The following is a 23,015-nucleotide window of genomic DNA, read 5'->3' on the forward strand; positions in this document are numbered from 1 at the left end:
TTTTTGTTGTTTTGTTGGGGTACCTGCTTGAGAATTATAAGAAAGTATCATACGTTGGAAAGGAAATTTGCATTCTCCACTATCGGCACAATGAGAGTATATTTCCCCGATGGTCCACTCCATACCCTACCCGAAGGATAGCATCAAAACAGATATAGAGGCACAGGTGTAAGCTAAACCCGCCTGTTAGGACTGAGACCAAAGTAATATGGAATCATCCTCCCCATATCTGTAATGATGGGCTTCCGGCCAAAAGCCAAGAGTCCCACCTCAAGGATTGGATCCCCCTGGATTCCGATGACCCAACCCTTGAGAGTAGTTCCGCCAAAAAGGTCCAAACCATCTTTGGGATGGCTGAGATCATCCAATACTCTCATATATAGCTTTGAATGCGAATACCTCCCAACCGTGATCCCTTCTCCCATTCATCTAAGCAGGCAGTAATAACGAATGTGGAAATATCCACGCCATTTAAATAAAATAGAAAAAAAAATAGATAAATAAATAAATGAACAAATACAATAAATAAATATATATATATATGCATACATCTACATATATATATAACTAAGAAAAATAATAATCATAGAGATAGGACAGCAAGATGAAAGAAAGTTGATAAAATTAAGAGAAGGTCGAAGTAATATTAAGCAGAAGAAAAAGATGAAAGAGAGAAATTTAGATTCGAACTGGGGGAGCAATTTCCCGAAGTTCGAGAGCCCTCTTGCCCGTCACCAAGATTCAGCACGGGAATGAAATGCCGTGCTGAAGCTCAATGACTTCATCAAGGCATTCTCTCATTAAGAGGGCGCCTCAGGATGAATCCCTGCGTTGGCAGCCCCAGGATGAATCCCTGCGTTGGCAGCCCAAGTCCTGGTGGAATCAAGACAACGATTCCCCGGACATTCGGGTCCCTTTGGGACCTGCGGAACTAAATAGACCTTCAGTGATAGCTGACCTATGGAACTTTTGCAGGGGAATGGATCTTCTCGCCCTTCCACCTCATTTGATGCTGTTTTCGGACTCGTCAAATCAGGCTATGGTCAGAACCAGAAGGGTACCTCCACTTCAATCTGCTAGGAATGAAGGCCGTAGTCTGGCCCCTCAACACTTCCTACAGACCCTGGCGAGTCACTCCGTGGACGACAACTCCACGGTAGTGACTTTCGTTTCAGCAAGCAGGGAGGTACCTCCTCATATCAACTTTCTCGTCTTACAGTGGAGATATCGAGATGAACCGAAGTCCACTCATCCCGTCGGCTCGTTTCATTCCGTCCAAGGAATGTGCTCTCTGACAGTGTGAGCAGGACTTCACAGATAGAGAGTACCAAGTGGTCTTCGGCCCCCCTTGGTAGCCAACAGGTCCTGGCCTTGTGAACCTGTTTGCGACAACCTTGAATTTCAAGCTGTCGCCGTACTACTCCCAGTCCCAGACCCCAAGGCACTCTAGCAAGATGCCTTTCTACACGGTGGGACAACATCGACGTCTACATCTTCCCATCGTTCTGTCTGTTGAGAAGGGGGCTCAACAAGACCAGACTATCGGTCAACCTGTCGATGACTCTGATAGCTCCTCTGCGGCATCATGCATAGTGGTTCCCAGAACTTCTACATATCCTGATGGAACTCCTGAGAGAGCTTCCCCCACAACACAAGCTACTCAAACAACCAAACTACGACATCTACCACAAGCCGTAGCATCGCTTTGGCTGAACGCCTGGAGACCATCCAGCATCCCCTCACAGAGAGAGGCGTTTCGCAACAAGTTGCGGAGTGGATGTCTCGACACCTGCGGAAGTCTTCCGCAGGGGTCAGCCAGGCGAAGTGTAGAATCTTCTGTGATTGGTGTGGTGGGAGAGGTACCTCTCCCCTTGATGCCACTATTCCAGCAATAGTGGAGTCATTGTCTATCAGCGAGAGGAGATGCTACCGTCGCTCTCGGCAGTGGAAGCCTATCGCTCAGCCTTTAGCCTGGCCTTCAGACCGAAAGGAACATTTCCTCCTCCCTGGATCTTTCTTCGCTCATACGTACCTACAAACTTACCTGCCCCAGTCGGAAACGAGACCTTCTCCTGGAACATGGTTTGGGCTCTTAGGGCTCTTAAGAGATCTTGCGAACCATTACACCAGGCTTCTGATCGTCACCGGTCTTGAAAGACAGTGCTCCTGCTCACTCTGGCCTCGGCCAAGCTAGTCAGCGAACGTCATGGTCTCTCGTACGGCGTCGCCTACTCAAGAGGATAGATGGAGGTAACGTTCAGGTTCGTCCCCGAGTTGGTAACTAGACTCAAAATCTGGGAGTCCCAGACCTTCGGTCGACTCCTTCAGTATTTCGAGTCTCAGTTCTGTAACAGATGACCCAGACCTTCTCCTACTATGTCCAGTATGGAGTCGGAAGGGTTATCTTAAAGAACAGCTGCAGTTCGTCCTCACGTGCAAGCCCTATTTGGGAGCACAGGGAGGACGGAGAGGAGGGCCTTCAAGAATGCCTTTTCAGCCTGGACGCAAAGATCATCCATCACGCCCTGAATCCAGATCCTCCTCCGTCACGTCGCTTTAGGGTACATGATGTTAGAGACATCGCAACATCCCTGGCCTTCAAGAGAAACTACTCTGTGACGCAGGTTCTACAAACTGGAGTCTGGAAGCGTCAGACCCCCTTCACAGCCCACTACCTGCAGGACGTGACCCACTGGAGCCTCGATACATGTATCGGCCCTGTGGCGGCTACACAACAGCTGGTCTAACCTCAGGCTCCTTATTGGACAGGTAGCAGAAGGTTGAGGGCATTATCAGGTTTTAGTCTGCATGAATGAAAGTAGTATGTCTGGCCCTTACTACTTTCTTCATTCTCCCCTCTCTTGGGGAAAGCAGCATCCTGGGTTCTCTGCATAGCTGACCTCAAACCTCTGCAGGTAAACCATGCTTCCTTGTGTTCCTAGTATTGAGTTAATACTGTCGCGTCCCCCATACCCTGACGAGGTGGTATTGGGAACGTCTTAGCCTAGAATTCCTGCAAAAGAGCTTCAGGTCGACTTCCTAGGACAAGTCACACTTCTTCCCTCCACACACAAGCTTATGTAGGCTGCGTGTTTCTTGCGTAGCAAGAACTTGCTAGGTGCAGGGACTTTTCTTCTCGGGTGCTGCTCACTCAGATTCTGAGTCGCCGGGTAAGCCAAAGCCAGTAAGGCTGGAGACTTTCCACCCTGCCTAAGGGCGAGTCATCATATGTAAATAGCGTGGTTTGTATTTCGGTTACGGAACATGACAAATTCGAAGATAATTTGTATTTTGCCCGCCAGCCCTGTCCCACCTCTTAAGTGAAGTGAAGCAGTTCACCGGTGTGTGAGGGGGGAGGGGTAGCTAGCTACCCCTCCCCTACCCCCCATTAACTAGAGCGGGGTAGTACACCCTCGTTAAATTCTAATGGCTCGTCCTTTCAGCCACGCCGAAAGTAAACCCTAAAATAGCTAAGGTTTCTATGGTTATGAAAAATACAAATTATCTTCGAATGTCATATTTTCATTTTTAAAATATCATACAAATATTTTTTGATATATTTTATTGATCTATAATTTTGAATCTTATTTCATTTCAGGTTTGTCTTCATAATTTACCAAAGTTGCATCACATGTACAAGGCTCTAGTAACAATGTTTGCCGAGGACTATGATGACATGCTAGAGAAAACTGCGAAAAAACGCGCTGCTCGTGAAAACTTGAAGTCCCAAGTGGAAAGTCTTCTAGCAAAGAATAAGATTGTAGGAAATCCCATGAAAAAGCAGAAAATGGATAGTGTGTAAAAGCTCAATCTTTTTTATTAGTTTGTGTACCGTTGTACTTCAATGAGGTATGATTGTACGCACATTTGACTTTCAAAAGGCTTAGCCAGACTTTTAAAGCACATCTCTCATCATGATTTTTTATTTTAGAATCATTATGTACAGACAAATTCAGTTTTTGAGGCAGCAGTGAATTAAAACTACTTGCCCAGTCTGAGTCATGGACTGGTATTTGTGAATGTCTATGAATTGTATGTACAGTGTAGTTCAGTTTTGCTAATTAGGCAGTTGGTTTTAACACTGAAATTTAGCTTATTTGAACGTATATATTTTTTAACATACTGTACAGTGTTGAGTGTAAATGGTAGTATTTGTTATTACAATGCTATTAAATTTTCATGTACATGGCTATCAAAGACATTGCCCATTCCATATGTAAATATTATACAGTGATACAAATAACTTAATTTTAGCTTCTATTTACCTATGAAATATTAGGGGCATGTACTGTATATAATTTTTGCATTATTGAACTGGGAGTTACTTTAATTTGGAATAATATTGTTAAAAGAAATGTAATTTTATTTCACCCTGCACTTTTTAAGCTTGTAATTTTAATCTAAGACATTGCTTTACGACATGTAACTATTTAATTTCTTTGCTTAACAAATAACATTTGTTTTATTTTCTCAAGCAGGGATTTGTTGCCCAGGTGGTTGTATATTTCTTGGTATTTTATAGATACTTTTTATGAAATATGTAATCTCTTGGTGGAATGTGGAATTAGAATTGAAAAGTGAGGTACACCAGAGTATTCATCAATATATATGGTACACCCGATCCATGCTCGGAGCGGACGACTGCTGGACGGACTACAGACTCCTCATCTCCCAACTCTCCGTGACGACCCTACGACCACCCAGAAGGGCACCTGACAGCGTACCACACCAACGCTTTGATTGTAGTAAGCTCCACAACCCACAGGTGGCACAGAACTACAAGGAGGCCTGCGAACAACACCTCGCAGACCCCGTGGGTCAGGCCACTGTTGAGCACCACTGGACCACCCTCAGAAACGCCATGGCCCGTGCCACGGAGGAAACACTAGGCTACACCACCAAGAAACGGCAGGATTGGTTTGATGAGAATGATGCTACCATCTCTCTTCTCATTGAAACCAAACGACAAGCACGCCTGACTTTGGAAAACCAACCAACAGCAGCTAACAAATGTGCTTACAAGGTGGCTGAAGCTGGTTGCCAAAGAGGGATCCGTGAAGCCCAGAACACCTGGTGGCAAAGAAAAGCTGCAGAAATACAGAGTTTCGCTGACCAACGTGACCTGCGCAGCTTCTATGCAGCCACAAAGGAAATATTCGGTCCCACACGGTCATCAGTGGGCAGCCTGAAGGACGCGGATGGGGCCACGACCATCACCGACAGCGAGGGCATCCTGGTCAGGTGGAGGTCTCACTTTGAGAACCTCCTCAATGACCAAGCAGACACCCCAGACGATCTCCTGCGAATGACCCCGCAGCATCAAGTCCGTCACTGGATGGCATTACCACCCTCCATCCATGACTTCAACAAGGCCCTGCAGCGCATGAAGCCCGGCAAAGCCCCAGGGCCAGACAACATCCCGTTGGAGCTCCTCACTCACGGTGGCCCCCGGTTTGAGGAACCGTTTGATCCTTATAATGAAAATATGGGAGACCAAGACCCTGCCCAGTGACTTCCGCTATGCAAACATCGTTACCATCTTCAAGAAGGGAGACAGGGAGAACTGTAACAACTACTGGGGAATATCACTACTAAGCATCGCGAGTAAGATTTTCACTCTGATTCTCCTTGACCGCCTCCTTATTCTCGCAGAAGACGTCCTGCCAGAGACCCAGTGCGGCTTTCGACCTTCCCGCGGGACCATAGACATGATCTTCTGTGCGCGACAACTACAAGAGAAGAGCCTCGAACATCAACAGCCCATAATGTTCATCTTCTGGGATTTGAAAAAGGCCTTCGACAAAGTACCTCGACCTGCCATGTGGGCTGTCCTCAAAAGATACGGCTGCCCACCCGATTTTTGTCAATCTGGTGTGTGCCCTCCATGACGGAATGGTTGGGAGTGTCACCACCAGAACTCTTTCAGACCCATTCCCCATCAACGGCGGCCTGAAGCAGGGCTGTGTTCTGGCCCCAACGTGTTTCTCGCTATACACCGCAGCAATGCTCAACGAGATTCCCCCAGACACACCCTCAGTCGACCTACGTTTCCGCATGGATGGAGGCGCTTTCAACCTCGCCAGACTCCGCGCCAGAACCAAGAACACCTTGTGTGCAGTGCGAGAACTGCAGTATGCTGACGACAATGCCACCCCAGGTCAGACGGCAGTGGACCTGCAGTCGTTAGATGATGCATACAACTCTGCCTACGAACATTTTGGGATGCAAGTCAACACAGATAAAACCAAGACCCTCGTCCAACATCCACCAGGACTGATGCTCCCAAACTTCAATGCCACAATGAATGACCAACCGTTAGAACAGGTGGACCAGTTCTCCTACCTAGGGAGCATCCTAACATCAGCTCCCACAAGCAAAAAGGACGTGGAGAACAGGATCAGGGCAGCCAACTCCGCCTTTGGCCGACTCAACTGTCGCGTATTTAACAACCACGCACTGACAATGACCACCAAAATAATGGTGTTCAGGGCAGTAGTCCTCTCCACGCTCCTGTATGCATGTGAAACATGGACGCTATATAGAAACTATATTAAAAACCTAGAACGCTTCCAACAAATTAAATTGAGGCAGATCTTGAAAATCCCCTGGGAGAGCCACACCACCAACATTGAAGTCTTAAAATGCCTCGCTGACCAGCGTGGAGGCCACCATCCTCCACCACCGCCTCCGCTGGATAGGACACGTGCATAGGATGGATCCATCTAGGCTCCCAAAGAAAATTATTCTACGGAGAACTGACCCAGGGCACCAGACCACAAGGAGCCCCGAAAATGCGCTATAAAGATTAACTAAAGCATACCCTGGCTCTAACCGACATCGATCCTTCCTCATGGGAAGAAACAGCCAGAGACAGGAAAACCTGGAGAAGTACAGTACACCATGGCACCGTGGACTTCGAGGAGAGGAGGAGACAAAATGAGGCGGCTAGGAGGAGGAGGAGGAGAGAGCGATTAGAACAGCCCCGCCCACCACCTACCCTCCCTTGTGAACACTGCGCGCGACTCTTCCACCACAGAGTAGGACTTAACAGCCACATCAGGCATAAGCACCCACCCCATAGATAGGAGGCTGATGGCTAACGACAGAACCCAATACTCTGACACGAGTGGGTGCCGACGACGATATGGTACAGTATTCAACATTGACGGAGAAAAACTACAAGAAATGGTATTTAACCCTGTAATTATTTGGCAAATAGAATCTAATGTTCTCGCTCATCTCTAGTTGAGTTAGCATCTTTTATAGAAGAAAAAGAAGAGACACTTTGGAACAGAATTTTAAGTAAGAATCCAAATATGAAAAGAGATGGTCTGTATCCAGACAAAAAAGAAAGAAGGTAAGCAGCCCCAATGAAAACTGCATTGAGAAGAATTAACTTTAATAGTTACAATGAAGCCAAATGTTTAGGAATTTCACTATCTTTTGTTCCAAGCAGTAGATTAAAACCTAAAAATTTCAGCCTTTAATTATTGTTCCAAAGCGTGATATTCATCTGTGAGAAGATCAACTCCTTAAATGAAAGACGAGTAAAAAAGAATAAGAAAGAGTACGATCACTTTAGGAGATTAAGGTTAAAGAGAAAACAGCAATACCAACTGCAGAAGCTGGCAATCCCGAACTGAGGATCTAACGAGGAAAATTACATGCTTTAAAAAGCAGTGACCGCAGTATGTAGTGTTAATGGAATACCACTGAAGAAATTGCTCTATACAAGAGCCTGTTGAAGACCTCATTCTTTGCAAGGAATTTTTTTCAGTTTTCCAGTGAAAAACGAAGGAGTTGAAGATGAAAAGTTAATACAGGAAAAATATAGTTTCTTTTGGTGAAAACTGCAACGTCACATAGTTCATTCCAAGTATTAGAAATATTATTACAATCCTTAACAGGATATGTGGTACAAAAGAGAACTTTTACTTTATAGGACAACTGCTGGGTGTTAATGACCTCACAGCCCTCACCACTGGGTTATAGACAATTCCCAAATCCAATTCAATGCAAAATGTCTTTCCCATGATAACCTCATGCCACTTTTGCAATTGTAATTTCTCCTTTCCTTTTAGTCACCATTAGTTTTGTTTTATAACAGTTTTGAAGTCCACTCCATTCCATTTTTCCATCTTTTTAACATTTTCACCTCACATTCTTCTGTTAATAAGGGATTTTGACGAAGGAAAGATCTATCTGGGCGAGAGACCTGTGCCGCCCAATGAACCCTCCCTCTACTTCCCTCCCAGAATGGGCCCAAACTTGGGTGCTATGAGGAGTGACGTAGTTGGCGTGGGTTGAGATGGTGGTAGTAGCATTCAGTGGTGGGTGTTGAACGGCACCTCGCAGTAACGGGGATATTGAGGAGGAGATATCTAAATGGAGCGAGACCTCTGGTTGTGATTTATCACACCTCAGTATTATATACACCCCTTATATACTGTAGGTGAGCAAGCTGGGTTCAACCCTGGCATTCCTATGCAACTTTTTTCTCTGGTAATTCATACATACATACATACATATACCAAAGGCACTTCCCCCAATTTTGGGGGGTAGCCGACATCAACAAGAAACAAAACAAAAAAGGGGACCTCTACTCTCTACGTTCCTCCAGCCTAACCAGGGACTCAGCAGAGTTCAGCTGGTACTGCTAGGGTGCCACAGCCCAACCTCCCACATTTCCACCACAGATGAAGCTTCATAATGCTGACTCCCCTACTGCTGCTACCTCCGCGGTCATCTAAGGCACCGGAGGAAGCAGCAGGGCCTACCGGAACTGCGTCACAATCGCTCGCCATTCATTCCTATTTCTAGCACGCTCTCTTGCCTCTCTCACATCTATCCTCCTATCACCCAGAGCTTTCTTCACACCATCCATCCACCCAAACCTTGGCCTTCCTCATGTACTTCTCCCATCAACTCTTGCATTCATCACCTTCTTTAGCAGACAGCCATTCTCCATTCTCTCAACATGGCCAAACCACCTCAACACATTCATATCCACTCTAACCGTTAACTCATTACTTACACCCGTTCTCACCCTCACCACTTCGTTCCTGACCCTATCTACTCGAGATACACCAGCCATACCCCTCAGACACTTCATCTCAAACACATTCAATTTCTGTCTCTCCATCACTTTCATTCCCCACAACTCCGATCCATACATCACAGTTGGTACAATCACTTTCTCATATAGAACTCTCTCTACATTCATGACCAACCCTCTACTTTTTACTACTCCCTTAACTGCCCCCAACACTTTGCAACCTTCATTGACTCTCTGACGTACATCTGCTTCCACTCCACCATTTGCTGCAACAACAGACCCCAAGTACTTAAACTGATCCACCTCCTCAAGTAACTCTCCATTCAACATACATTCAACCTTGCATTACCTTCCCTTCTCGTACATCTCATAACCTTACTCTTACCCACATTAACTTCCTTCTCTCACACACCCTTCCAAATTCTGTCACTAGTCGGTCAAGCTTCTCTTCTGTGTCTGCTACCTTAGAAATGATGCAAAAGGAGCATTTCACTGGGCGGCACAAGTCTCTCGCCCAGAAATAGACTTTTCCTTTGTCAGAATCCCTTTTATAGGATAAATATACACTTATTGTTATTATATATACATGTACACAAAAAAAAATGTACGTAATCCAAAATTAGGGAGGGAACCTACTTTGCGGTTTTTCACCTATCGCGGTCGGTTCTGATCATTGGTTCTCAGGGGACCCTTAACAACAAAGGTGTTCATGGTTGTGGGTGGTCATCATTCTTGTGGATGCCACCTACAAAGAAGCCCACCTGTGACAATCTGTTCCTCACATGTGTTACGTGTAGGCCGTAGTTCTGGTTCTTTAAACTTTATTTTTTAAAGGAGTCGTAGGAGTACATTATTTATGTAACTCGGTTAACTAAGGGAAGACAACAAAAACACTGGAAAAATCTAACAACATTTATTACAAAACACTTAAATAAATTCAACCTGGTTTCAGGAGTAACAAAGCGAAGACAAACACCGTTGGGTTACAAAATGACCTGGAGGACTAAAATACTGAGTCCTCTAAATACACAAGGTTAACCTATAGCTAATAATTTAAACCCTAGAATAGAAAAACTAAACAGATCAAAAGCATGGCTCATATATCAAGCTGGGCCCAAAATTTCAACAAACCACTACCCTATTACTAAACGGATAGGCAGAAGGAAGACAGGAGAAATGAAAAGGCATTAAACCTTAAAATTACCTACCTACACACAAACGTTACAGGCTAAACCCAATACCAAATAATAAAACTTAACGAGACGGCATACAAATACACACATACCACATTAAACTAAATGCATCAATACTTAAATACTATACATTCACATAAAAGAATTATGCTGGGGGTCATAATTTATAGATACATGTATATATCTTAACATAGTATTAACTATTCGTGAAATAACTTAACAGTACTTATCCATACATAGATTAGATGTCAGAGGGGGGGACGAACGTTCATCAGCATCAGAGGGAGTATCATTAACACCAGGAAACGGGATGGGCATATCTATAACGATAATGAAAAGATCGTAACTTTACCTGGGTAATGACTCCCTACGTTCCTCCTAACGGACCCTTGGTCCACAGACGAGCAGCGTAACAGATGTGAGGACTCTCTTTGATCACGGCAATAGTACCTCCAACAGTGCCGGGACGGAACGACGGCACCGTCTTCCCACAGGATCCTCAAGCGGGGAAAATAACGAAAAGCGAATGTCACAAGTGACACACACTTGCAGGACGTAACAAGAGAGGTGGCTATCGCAGATGACAATACCCCTACATACGTGGGCTATGATCCAAAGAAGTGTACAATTTACCGCGGGTGGCTCAAAGACACCAGCGAAATAATCCTCCAAAGGCACAATTCCTTATGAGAGAAAACAAAAAAGCGTCCACCAACTGCTGCTAAATTAGGATCCACGTCTGTGATCAACTGTTCATTCCAGGCAGTAGTAGTCTCGTCTACGGCTCTCACTAAAGACCAACACTGAAAAAAAAATAAACAAAAGAGTTAATGGCCATTCACTAATTAACGAAGGAGGAAGGGCGAAGGTTATCACCTAACTCTTATGAAAAGGGCAGTTAACATTTACTCCTGCCGAAGACCGAATTTATTTATAAACAATGAAAGAACCTAATTTAACATAACACCTTCCTCCCCCAAGAAAAATAATTTTCATTCACTAAATGCAAAATTTTTCTTTTAATGATGAGCCACAAGGCTGGAATAAACATCAGAAAATGCAGGGCCACAAAAATAAAGAAAATTCAGGGAACACTAAAGCTACTACAAACCACTGATAAGATAAAATATCTTAAACAAAAAAAAAAAAAAAAAAAAAAAAAAAAAAAGTCAAACGTAGTATCTACAGTAATAAAACAATCACAAGGTAAACACATCTTAAACCTAAACAAATGGACAAGAACATAGCAAGTTTTAAATACATCACCAAACATTTGGACAGAAATTCAATCCTATACCTGTCAACAATAAATTTTAGTAGGCACACAAAGGAAAAAGAAAAAAAAAACTAGAATTATCCACACCAACCTAGGTCCTGGAACAATTTACAAGAGTACAAACCTGTTACCCGAGCTCAATATATACATATCTCAAAACATGGATGTAAGCTCAACACATGCAACCAGGAGTACCGAGAGGGTCCCAAGAAACAGAGGGAGAGATCAAAACTTAGACACGCGAGAGAGCATATGGGATGCAATTATCCACCCCTTTAATGTGTTTTATAATTAAATTGAACACTTGTAGCTGAAGGGCCCAACGCAGAATCCTCTGGTTTGATCCCTTCATACGTTCAATTAATACCAACGGATTATGGTCGGTCCAAATTTCTATAGGGAATGAAAAGTTAGTTACATATGGTTTAAAATGTACCAATGTCCGCACCAATGTCAGAGCCTCTTTCTCAATGGTGGAGTACTTTCTTTCTGCCTCTAGCAACTTACGGCTGCAGTAAGATACGGAGCGTACTTCAACATCATCACTACTTTGAAAGAGGACTCCCAATTCCTACGTCACTGGCATCTACGGCTATGATGAATGGTTTCTGAAAATTGGGAGAAACCAGTATTGGATTAGACACGAGTAACATCTTAAGTTTTAAAAATGCTTCTTCGCATCGAGAAGACCAAATAAATTTCTGCCCTTTTTTCAATAAATTAGTTAAGAGGCTGTGCAAGGTCAGAGAAGTTTTGGACAAACCTACGGTAATATCCCAACATACCCAGCACTTTACGAACCTCTGACATTACACGGTCTCTTCAAAGCAACTATGGCCTCTAGATTGGCTTGCCTCGTGACCCACGTGACCCAAATAACTAACTTTAGCTTTTCCAAAGTTACATTTACCCAGATTCACAACAAGACCGGCGGCCCGAAGTGCCTCAAAAACTTTTCCTAATTTTACCTGGTGGGTCCGCCAGTCGTTACTGTGTACCACTAAGTCATCTACAGTATATAGATTTCTGTACCTTCCAGGCCACAAATCACCCTGTTCATCAGAGGCTAGAAAGTACAGGCAGCGTTCATCATCCCAAAGAGCATTACTTTGCACTCTTAAAGCCCTGAGGGCGTCACAAATGCTGAAATTTCAAGGGCACGGCCAGATATGGGGACCTGCCAATACCCCTTTAACAGATCCTATTTTGTAATGAACCTCGCAGGACCTATCAGGTCCAGACAATCCTCAATACGGGGAAGAGGAAAGGAATAATTTTTAGTAACCGAGTTTACCCTCCTTTAGTCAACACACATACGATATTTACCATCAGGCTTCTTCACCAAGACTATAGGAGAACTCCATGGGCTTACTGATGGTTGTATGAGATTGTGCTCCAGCATGTATTTAATTTCGTCTTCCACAAAGGCACGCTTCTCTGGACCGAGGCGATACGGGCTTTGCTTAACCGGAGAAGCGTCCCCAACATCAACATCATCCTGGAGCAACCTCGTCCTTCCTGGAGAGTCCTGAAACAAGTCGGAAAATTCCATAATTAGGCTTAGTATATCTCGTTTCTGAGGTGCCTCCAGATGCTCTAACCCCTCTTTTAATACACCTTAATTTTGCAATTTATTACCTAGAGCATCTGAAGGCACCTGGTCCAAAACATCTTCCAAGTTTTCCTCAACAGGTGCAACCACACTCATAACTGGCTCAAAAACAATGGCCAAAGGATCCCGTCTATCAGAAGAGTAAGATTTCAACCTGTTATGTGGAAAATTTTACATTTACGACGAGTTCCAGCGGCTTCAACTTCCTAATTGACCTCGGACAACTTTCTCAACACCTTCCAGGGGCCCTTGTACCTGGGTTCAAGGAAGTTGTCTGGGTCTGTGCTTAAAACTAATACCAAGTCCCCTGACTCAAATGAACGTACCTTACACTTCTGGTCAAATTTGGTTTTCATCGTAGCTTGGGAAGCAGACAAATTATCTTTGGCATACTTCCAAGCTAAGGCTAAATTGGACTTGTTCACTAACAACTCCCACCGTACGCTCTTCTCTCTGATTTGCTTCGAGCAATTCATGTTAGATTTCCAAAGTTCCTCGAACCTTGTGCCCAAATATTAAAACAAAGGGAGCAACGGCAGTAGAAGAATTGGGAAAATTCCTTATGGCAAAGAGAGCAAAGGGAAGCCCCTTATCCCAATCCTCTCCTTGCTCATAACAATATTTTTTTAATATACACTTAAGGGTCTGGTGAAATCTTTCCACCACATCCTGACTCTCAGGATGGTAGGGTACACTGGTAATGTGCTGAATGGCCAGTTCAGCACACTTACTCTTAAATACCCTGCTTGTAAAATTAAGAGCCGCATCTGACTGAATTTTACAAGGCAGTCCATACCTGGAGGAAAACTCCACTAATTTGTCAAAGACAGCTTTTGAGGTTATTTTCCTCATTGGAAAGGCCTCAGGAAAACGTGATGCTCTATCCATTATGGTCAGGAGATGCGTAAACCCTAACTTCGTCCTAGGCAGAGGTCCTACCACATCAACTACCAATTCTGCAAAGGGTTCTCCAATTGAAGGAATTGGGTTAAGAGGAGCCTTGGGAATAGGTTGATTGGTTTTACACATCACTTGACAAACTTCACAAGTTCTTACAAATTTCTTCACCGAAGACTTCATTCCTGGCCACCAAAAACATTTACTCAACCTACAAAAAGTTTTACTTAAGCCTAAGTGGCCAGAACAGGAGTCCTCATGTGCAAGGCTTAACACAGCCTCCCTAAACTTGGTAGGTACGACAATTTGTCTCAAACAAGAAGTCACATTTAGTTGATGAGTTGGGGGACGACTGACCCTATACAACAATCCTTTCAAAACCACAAACCTGGGCCTGGTCAAATCGTCTATTACCTAACTCGAATGAAAATTCATCTTTTTGGGCTTGTAATGAGAGAGATTGTCACAATAAGATTTCAAAAATTTAAACATTCCAAAACTAGAACTACTGCTACTACTACAACCTTCAACTAGCCCGGGCTTCTCTACCTCTACTTCTAAACTACAGGTCATTATCATTATCAGCTTCCGCTGCACGCTTTGCAGAGGCTCGAGTAATTATTGCCACAGGGCACGCCGTGACAGAAACAATAGGAAATAGTTCCTGCCCTTCTGCACTCAACATATCATTCCCAAGAATTCCATCTATTCCTGGTATCAGCAGGCTCTCAACTACCGCCAGCTCGGTGATCTTGTGATACACTGGAAAGGACAATTCCACCCTTACTAAAGGAGCAGAAACCACCGTATCGGGAAATCCTCCCAGGACCACATTCTCCAGTATAGGGAACCAAGTTAGACAAGGTCCCTGCCAACACCAAAGATCTAGCGGATCCTGTGTCCCTCAAGAACTTAAAGTGTAGAGTTCTCAGATTTCAATTTTCCTGGGTAGACATATTTGTTAAATGGTCATAAATTACCAGTGGAATCACACAATACAGGTTTTACTTTACCTACATCTGGTTCACTACTAACCTGGGGATCAACAGTTTTACCACTCTTACTCTCTGAAATAGAATTATTTGAAATTAGCGAGATTGGCGTAGGCTGATTAACATTATTTTGATTCTTTTGGAGGTAATGGCTCCTGGCTCTACATTCAGCTTGTCGATGCCCTGGCTTATCACACCAAAAGCAATTACCTCTAACTTGATTAGTTTTACCCGAATTACCACGGTTAGAAAAATCCAGTGTGCCCACCACTCGAGTCCTTTCTGAGGCCACTACCAACATGATTGCTCATGCTACTATTTGGGGTACTAGATTGGTTTTTAAAGGGGTTATTTGACTTAGAAGACAAATTACTGTACTATTATTATTAGGGTATGAGGACGAGAAGTTACCTGACCCAGCCTGATGGGTCAGGACAAACTCATCAGCTACCTGACCCACCTTGGATAAAGTTAAAATTTTAGTGTCCTCCAGGTGAACCCTCAATTCTTTACTACACCTTCTTAAACTCCTCCAGTACCATCAGTTCCCTCAAGGAAGAGAAGGAAGCAACTTGACGACTTTTCAGCCAGTTGTCAAACTGCTCCTCCTTGAGACGAGCGTACTCAACATAATACATAGAATTGGGCTTGCCAGTGGTTCGGAATCTCTGGCGATAAGCCTCGGGGACCAAATCATAGGCCCTGAGAGCCAAAGCCTTTATTTTGTCATAATCTCTGGAAAGGCCCTCTTCCAATGCATTATACACCCGGAGTGCCTTGCCCGTCAATCTACACTGTATGAGTACCGTCCACATTTCTGTGTGGCCAAGAAAACCGGGTGGCAACCCTCTCAAAAACTTTAAAAAATTCTGGTACGCTCCTCATCAAAAATTGGAATTAACTTTAGTGCAGCTGAAATATCAAATTTGTCTGATGATCAGCTATAGGGAGAACTAAAATGATTAGGGGACCCTTGCACCTTGGCCAACTCAAGCTTAAGCAACTCAATCTCATGTTTCCGAGCCCTCTCGTCCTCCTCAAACTGCAGCTTCAATAACTCAATTCTCTTACAAATTATATGGAACTCCTCCTGCCCCTGGGACAATACAGGAGCGGACGGTGTTACATGGTTGGGCACTGCCACGTCAGCTAAAAAAGGGTTAGTTGAAATATTAACATTTTTAAAAGTCTTGGCCGGAGTAGGAAAATTGGCCGGACCTTCATACATAACCTTTACTGCAGGGGATTAGCGAACAGGGACAAACCAGGATTTAAGCTCACCTCATCGACTAATCCCTCTTGGTCTGACCCAAAGTAAGTGCCACTCTCAAAATCGCTGGCTAGGCCTCTAGCTACCTCATCGCCCTCAGCCAAACCTTGGGACACTTTCCTTAACCAATTTTAACAAATTGGCCCGAGTGTCAGAGGATCTCCAACCACCGGGCACACTGTACCAAATAAGCCCTTGTCAAAACTCTTAAATATTTTAAACAGTCAGCCGAACCCAAGAATTCAGACGGGTCAAAAGTAAAGTCCTCCATTTTAATGAAAATAATATCCTATGGGGAAGGAAAGCAACCAACCCAAAAATCAAATATCAACAATAAATACTGTCACATCCCTCCAGAGCTGATCTGCTCCCCCAAACACAGTACACCTGCGTACAATCCTGTCACAGTCGCCACTCGTTACAACCTGTGTAGGCCGTAGTTCTGGTTCTTTAAACTAATTTTTAAAGAGTCGTAGGCAGTACATTATTTTTGTAACTCTGTGAACCGAGGGAAGACAGAACAAAAACACTGGAAAAATCTAACATCATTTATTACAATACACTTAAATAAATTCAACCTGGTATCAGGAGTAACAAAGCTAAGACAAACACAGATGGGTTACAAAATGACCTGGAGGACTAATATACTGAGTCCTCTAAATACACAAGGTTGACCTATAGCTAATAATCTAAACTCTAGCATAGAAAAACTTAACAGATCTAAAGCATGGCTCATATATTAAGCTGGGCCCAAAATTTCAACAAACCACTACCCTATTACTAAACGGATAGGCAGAAGGAAGACAGGAGAAATGAAAAGGCAGAAAACCTTAAAATTACCTACCTACACACAAACGTTACAGGCTAAACCCAATACCAAATAATAAAACTTAACGAGACAGCATACAAATACACATACCACATTAAACTAAATGCATCAATACTTAAATACATTCACATAAAAGAATTATGCTGGGGGTCATAATTTATAGATACATGTATATATCTTAACACTGTATTAACTATTCGTGAAATAACTTAACAGCACTTAGCCATACATGGATTAGATGTCAGAGGGGGGGGATGAACATTCATCAGCATCAGAGGGAGTATTATTAACACCAGGAAAACGGGATGGGCATATCTATAACAATAATGAAAAGATCGTAACTTTACCTGGGTAATGACTCCCTACGTTCCTCCTAACGGACCCTTGGTCCACAGACGAGCAGCGTAACAGATGTGAGGACGCTCTTCGATCACGGCAATAGTACCTCCAACAGTGCCGGGACGGAACGACGGCACCGTCTTCCCGTAGGATCCTCAGGCGGGGAAAATAACGCAAAGCGAAGGTCGCAAGTGACATACACTTGCAGGACGTAACAAGAGAGGTGGCTATCGCAGGTGACAATACCCCTGCATACGTGGGCCGTGATCCAAAGAAGTGTACAATTTACCGCGGGTGGCTCAAAGACACCAGCAAAATAATCCTCCAAAGGCACAATTCCTTATGAGAGAAAATAAAAAGGCGTCCACCAACTGCTGCTAAATTAGGATCCACGTCTGTGATCAAGGTAGGGTCCGAACTGTTCATTCCAGGCAGTAGTAGTCTCGTCCACAGCTCTCACTAAAGACCAAACACTCTGAAAAAAAAATAAACAAAAGAGTTAATGGCCATTCACTAATTAACGAAGGAAGAAGGGCGAAGGTTATCACCGAACTCTTATGAAAAGGGCAGTTAACATTTACTCCTGCCGAAGACCGAATTTAATTATAAACAATGAAATAACCTAATTTAACATAACTCCTTCCTCCCCCAAGAAAAATAATTTTCATTCACTAAATGCAGAATTTTTCTTTTAATGATAAGCCACAAGGCTGGACAAAACATCAGAAAATGCAGGGCCACAAAAATTAAGAAAATTCAGGGAACACTAAAGCTACTACAAACCACTGATAAGATAAAATATCTTAAAGAAAAAAAATATTAAGTGTCAAACGTAGTATCTACAGTAATAAACCAATCACAAGGTAAAAAACATCTTAAACCTAAACAAAAGGACAAGAACATAGAAAGTTTTCAATACATCACCAAACATTTGGACAGAAATTCAATCCTATACCTGTCAACAATAATTTTAGTAGGCACAAAGGGGGAAAAAAAAAAAAAACTAGAATTATCCACACCAACCTAGGTCCTGGAACAATTTACAAGAGTACAAACCTGTTACCCGAGCTCAATATATATATATCTCGAAACATGGATGTAACCTCAACACATGCAACCAGGAGTACCGAGAAGGTCCCAAGAAACAGAGGGAGAGATCAAAACTTAGACACGCGAAAGAGCATCTGGGATGCAATTATCCACCCTTTAATGTGTTATATAATTAAATTGAACTCTTGTAGTTGAAGGGCCCAACGCAGAATCCTCTGGTTTGATCCCTTCACAAGTTTAATGAATACAAACGTATTATGGTCGGTCCAAATTTCTATAGGGAATGAAAAGTTAGTTACATATGGTTTAAAATGTACCAATGTCCGCACCAATGACAGAGCCTCTTTCTCAATGGTGGAGTACTTTCCTTCTGCCTCTAGTAACTTACAGCTATAATAAGATACGGGGCGTACTTCACCATCATCACTTCTTTGAAAGAGTACTCCCAATTCCTACGTCACTGGCATCTACGGCTATGATGAATGGTTTCTGAAAATTGGGAGAAACCAGTATTGGATCAGACACGAGTAACATCTTGAAGTTTTAAAAATGCTTCTTCGCATCGAGAAGACCAAATAAATTTCTGCCATTTTTTCAATAAATTAGTTAGAGGCTGTGCAAGGTCAGAGAAGTTTTGGACAAACCTACGGTAATATCCCAACACACCCAGCACTTTACGAACCTCTCTGACATTACACGGTCTCTTCAAAGCAACTATGGCCTCGAGATTGGCTTGCTTAGGAGCAACTTTGCCCAAGCCAATCTCGTGACCCAAATAACTAACTTTAGCTTTACCAAAGTTACATTTACCCAGATTCACAACGAGACCGGCGGCCCTAAGTGCCTCAAAAACTTTTCTTAATCTTACCAGGTGGGTCGGCCAGTCGTTTTTGTGTACCACCAAGTCATCTATATAGATTTCTGTACCTTCCAGGCCACAAATCACCCCGTTCATCAGACGCTGGAAAGTACAGGCAGTGTTCTTCATCCCAAAGGTCATTACTTTGCACTCTTAAAGCCCTGAGGGCGTCACAAATGCTGAAATTTCACGGGCACGGCCAGATAGGGGGACCTGCCAATACCCCTTTAACAGATCCAATTTTGTAATGAACCTCACAGGACCTATCAGGTCCAGACAATCCTCAATACGGGGAAGAGGAAAGGAATCATTTTTAGTAACCGAGTTTACCCTCCTATAGTCAACACACATACGATATTTACCATCAGGCTTCTTCACCAAGACTATAGGAGAACTCCATGGGCTTACTGATGGTTGTATGAGATTGTGCTCCAGCATGTACAGTCGCTCCCCTACTTACGAACATTCGAGTTAAGAACAACGGTACATACGAACATGTCTGCGCGTATGTCGAAAAATGTTCGGAAAGAGATTCTGTAAGTTAGATTTTGTATTGCGCGCCTTTTTCCGAGTAGTGCTTCTTTCCGCCGCTAATACCAAGGCTTGGCGCTGCGAGAGCTCACCCAGCATCCACCTTCCTCTGCCCAGTTCGTTGCAGTGTGTACGTGCGTGAACGTATCTCCTGTGCGCAAAGAACTTTTTTTATTTTTATCATTAAATATCTCGTACATCCATTATTCAATATGGTTGGTGAAAAGCGAAAGGCTTCTAGTGAGAGTGGTAGTGCAAAGAAGAGGCAAGCCATTTCATTTGAAACGAAAGTGGCAATAATAAAGAAGCTTGATACGGGTGAGAAAATGGTGAGCATTGCACGGGCACACAACTTGAATCGTTCGACCGTCTGTACTATTTATAAACAGAAAGATCGTATAATGGAGCACGTGAAAGGTGCAGTGCCGATGCAATCAACGATCATTAGCAAAAAAAAAAAGAAAAAAAAAAAAAAAAGGGAAAATCCTAAAAGAGATTGAGAAACTTCTCACCATTTGACTCGAGGATCAGCAGCAGCGGCGTATTCCTCTGAGCCTTATGCTCATTCAGGAGAAGGCCAAATCTATCTTTGAGGATGTCAAGGCTAAGGCTGGGGAAAGCGCTGCCGAAGAAATGTTTTCTGCCAGCCACGGGTGGTTTTCCCGTTTCAAGAAGAGGGCTAATCTCCACCATGTGTCCGTGTCCGGAGAGGCAGCATCTGCGGACAAAGAGGCTGCCGAGCGATTCCCCCAAGTGTCGAAGGAGATCATTGAGGAGGGTGGCTAGTCGGCTAAGCAGATCTTCAATGTCGACGAAACGGGTCTTCTTTGGAAGAAAATGCCAGAAAAAACCTACATTAGCCGTGAGGAGAAGACGATGCCCGGATATAAAGCGGCTAAAGACCGCCTAACCTTAATGCTTTGGGCGAATGCTGAAGGGAGCTACAAGCTGAAGCCGCTGCTAGTTTACCGGGCAGCTAACCCTCGAGCCCTGAAGAACGTGACGAAAAGCTCTCTCCCCGTTATATGGATGTCAAACATGAAGGCATGGGTAACACTCACTGTATTTGAGGACTGGTTCTTCCACCATTTCATCCCAGAAGTGAAGTTGTATTGCCGGGAAAATGGAATTCCATTCAAGATCCTGCTGGTGCTGGACAATGCCCCTGGCCACCCCCCGCACTTGGATGATTTTCATCCTGATGTCAAAGTTGTGTACCTGCCGCCCAATACAACTTCACTTCTTCAGCCGATGGACCAGGGCGTTATCGCCAATTTCAAGAAACATTACACCCAACGGACGTACAGGATGGCCTTGAAAGCAGTGGATTCTGACCCCGAGATGACCTTACGGAGCTACTGGAAGTCTTATAACATCTTTAACTGCGTAAAAAACATTGATGTATCATGGCGTGAGGTTACCGAGGTCAACCTCAACGCCGTGTGGAGGCTTCTATGCCCTCAGTTCGTCAACGACTTCCGTGGCTTTGATCAGGAGGGCATCAATAAAGAAATTCTCAGCACTCTTGTCGGCCTAAGTGACAAACTCGAGCTTAACCTGCAGGAGGAGGACTTCGAGGTGCTTGAGTCCCACGGGGAGGAATTGAGTAACCAAGACCTCATGGAGTTGGAGGCTCAGCAACGTGTCGAGGAGGAGGAGGAGGAAGAAACGCCTGTCCCCATGAAGAACTTAGAGACGAAACTCTTGGCCGAGGGGTTTTCGCTCATAGATAAAGCCATCGCACTCTTCGAGCAGCAAGACCCAAATATTGAACGTTGCACAAAGGTTGCAAATCAATTGAATGATGCCACACAGTGCTACCGCATCATTTATGATGAAAAAAAGAAGAAAACTCTGCAATCGTCGTTAGATCGCTTCTTTCGGCCAGTTTCTAGTAAATCCTCCAAGGAAGATACTCATCAACCCTCCTCATCTTCTCCTCGACCCTCAACTTCTTCCTACATTGAAGTTACAGAGGAGGAAGTAACTTTTTAAGCCCGTTCCAGCGACGACGAAGACCCTCTCATGATATAAAATCCTCCTCTTCCTCCTCCTCCATCATCTCCTTAAGCATCGAGTACATCTTCCAAAAGTAAGTTGAACTTCATTTTATTTATCTTATTACGTACATGTACATACTGTGTGTGTGTGTGTCTCTCTCTCTCTCTCTCTCTCTAACATACGTAGTACAGTACTGTACGTATTCTCTCCATTTTATTAAATGTTTTTTTTAGTACAAACCAATACAGGTTACTTATACAAGCCTTAAACATACTTATATAAACCTTCAATGTACTTATATAGGCCTTAAACATAAATTATAATACAAAATATAGCACTGAAGCAACTTACGAACGAATTCACCTTACGAACGATCGTTCGGAATGTAACTCTTTCGCAAGTTGGGGAGCGTCTGTATTTAATTTAGTCTTCCACAATGGCACGCTTCTCTGGACCGAGGCGATACGGGCTTTGCTTAACCGGAGAAGCGTCCCCAACATCAACATCATGCTGGAGCAACCTCGTCCTTCCTGGAGAGTCCTGAAACAAGTCAGAAAATTCCATAATTAGGCTTAGTATATCTCGTTTCTGAGGTGCCTCCAGATGCTCTAACCCCTCTTTTAATACACCTAAATTTTGCAAGTTATTACCTAGAGCATCTGAAGGCACCTGGTCCAAAACATCTTCCAAGTTTTCCTCAACAGGTGCAACCACACTCATAACTGGCTCAAAAACAATGGCCAAAGGATCCCGTCTATCAGAAGAGTAAGATTTCAACCTGTTATGTGGAAAATTTTACATTTACGTCGAGTTCCAGGGGCTTCAACTTCCTAATTGACCTCGGACAACTTTCTCAACACCTTCCAGGGGCCCTGGGTTCAAGGAAGTTGTCTAGGTCTGTGCTTAAAACTGATACCAAGTCCCCTGACTCAAATGAACGTACCTTACACTTCTGGTAAAATTTGATTTTCATCGTAGCTTGGGAAGCAGACAAATTATCTTTGGTATACTTCCAAGCTACGGCTAACTTGGACTTAGTTCACTAACAACTTCTCCCACCGTACGCTCTCCTCTCTGATTTGCTTCGAGCAATTCATTTTAGATTTCCAAA

The 23,015-nt window shown here is 43.6% G+C and overlaps 2 protein-coding genes across 2 annotated transcripts in view; both read left to right on the plus strand.

The window, feature by feature from the left end:
• The window catches only part of RNaseZ (ribonuclease Z), a 79,128-nt gene extending 74,773 nt beyond the window's left edge, over nucleotides 1-4,355 (plus strand). Inside the window, exon 13 of the mRNA XM_068356745.1 lies at nucleotides 3,599-4,355. Coding sequence (XP_068212846.1) covers nucleotides 3,599-3,802 — 204 coding nt within the window. The 3' untranslated portion in view covers nucleotides 3,803-4,355. The remainder of the gene's footprint in view (nucleotides 1-3,598) is intronic.
• Nucleotides 4,356-20,740: 16,385 nt separating this feature from the next.
• Nucleotides 20,741-21,898, plus strand: LOC137626044 (tigger transposable element-derived protein 1-like). The gene has a single exon (XM_068357128.1). It carries the CDS (start codon nucleotides 20,741-20,743, stop codon nucleotides 21,896-21,898), a length of 1,158 nt encoding a protein of 385 aa, XP_068213229.1.
• The last annotated feature ends 1,117 nt before the right edge of the window (nucleotides 21,899-23,015 follow it).

Source organism: Palaemon carinicauda, chromosome 33, assembly GCF_036898095.1.
Source record: "Palaemon carinicauda isolate YSFRI2023 chromosome 33, ASM3689809v2, whole genome shotgun sequence".
Classification (NCBI taxonomy): domain Eukaryota; kingdom Metazoa; phylum Arthropoda; class Malacostraca; order Decapoda; family Palaemonidae; genus Palaemon; species Palaemon carinicauda.

Excerpts from the sequence above, each read along its gene's own strand:
- LOC137626044 (XM_068357128.1), top strand. The coding sequence starts at position 20,741 with ATGCCAGAAAAAACCTACATTAGCCGTGAGGAGAAGACGATGCCCGGA.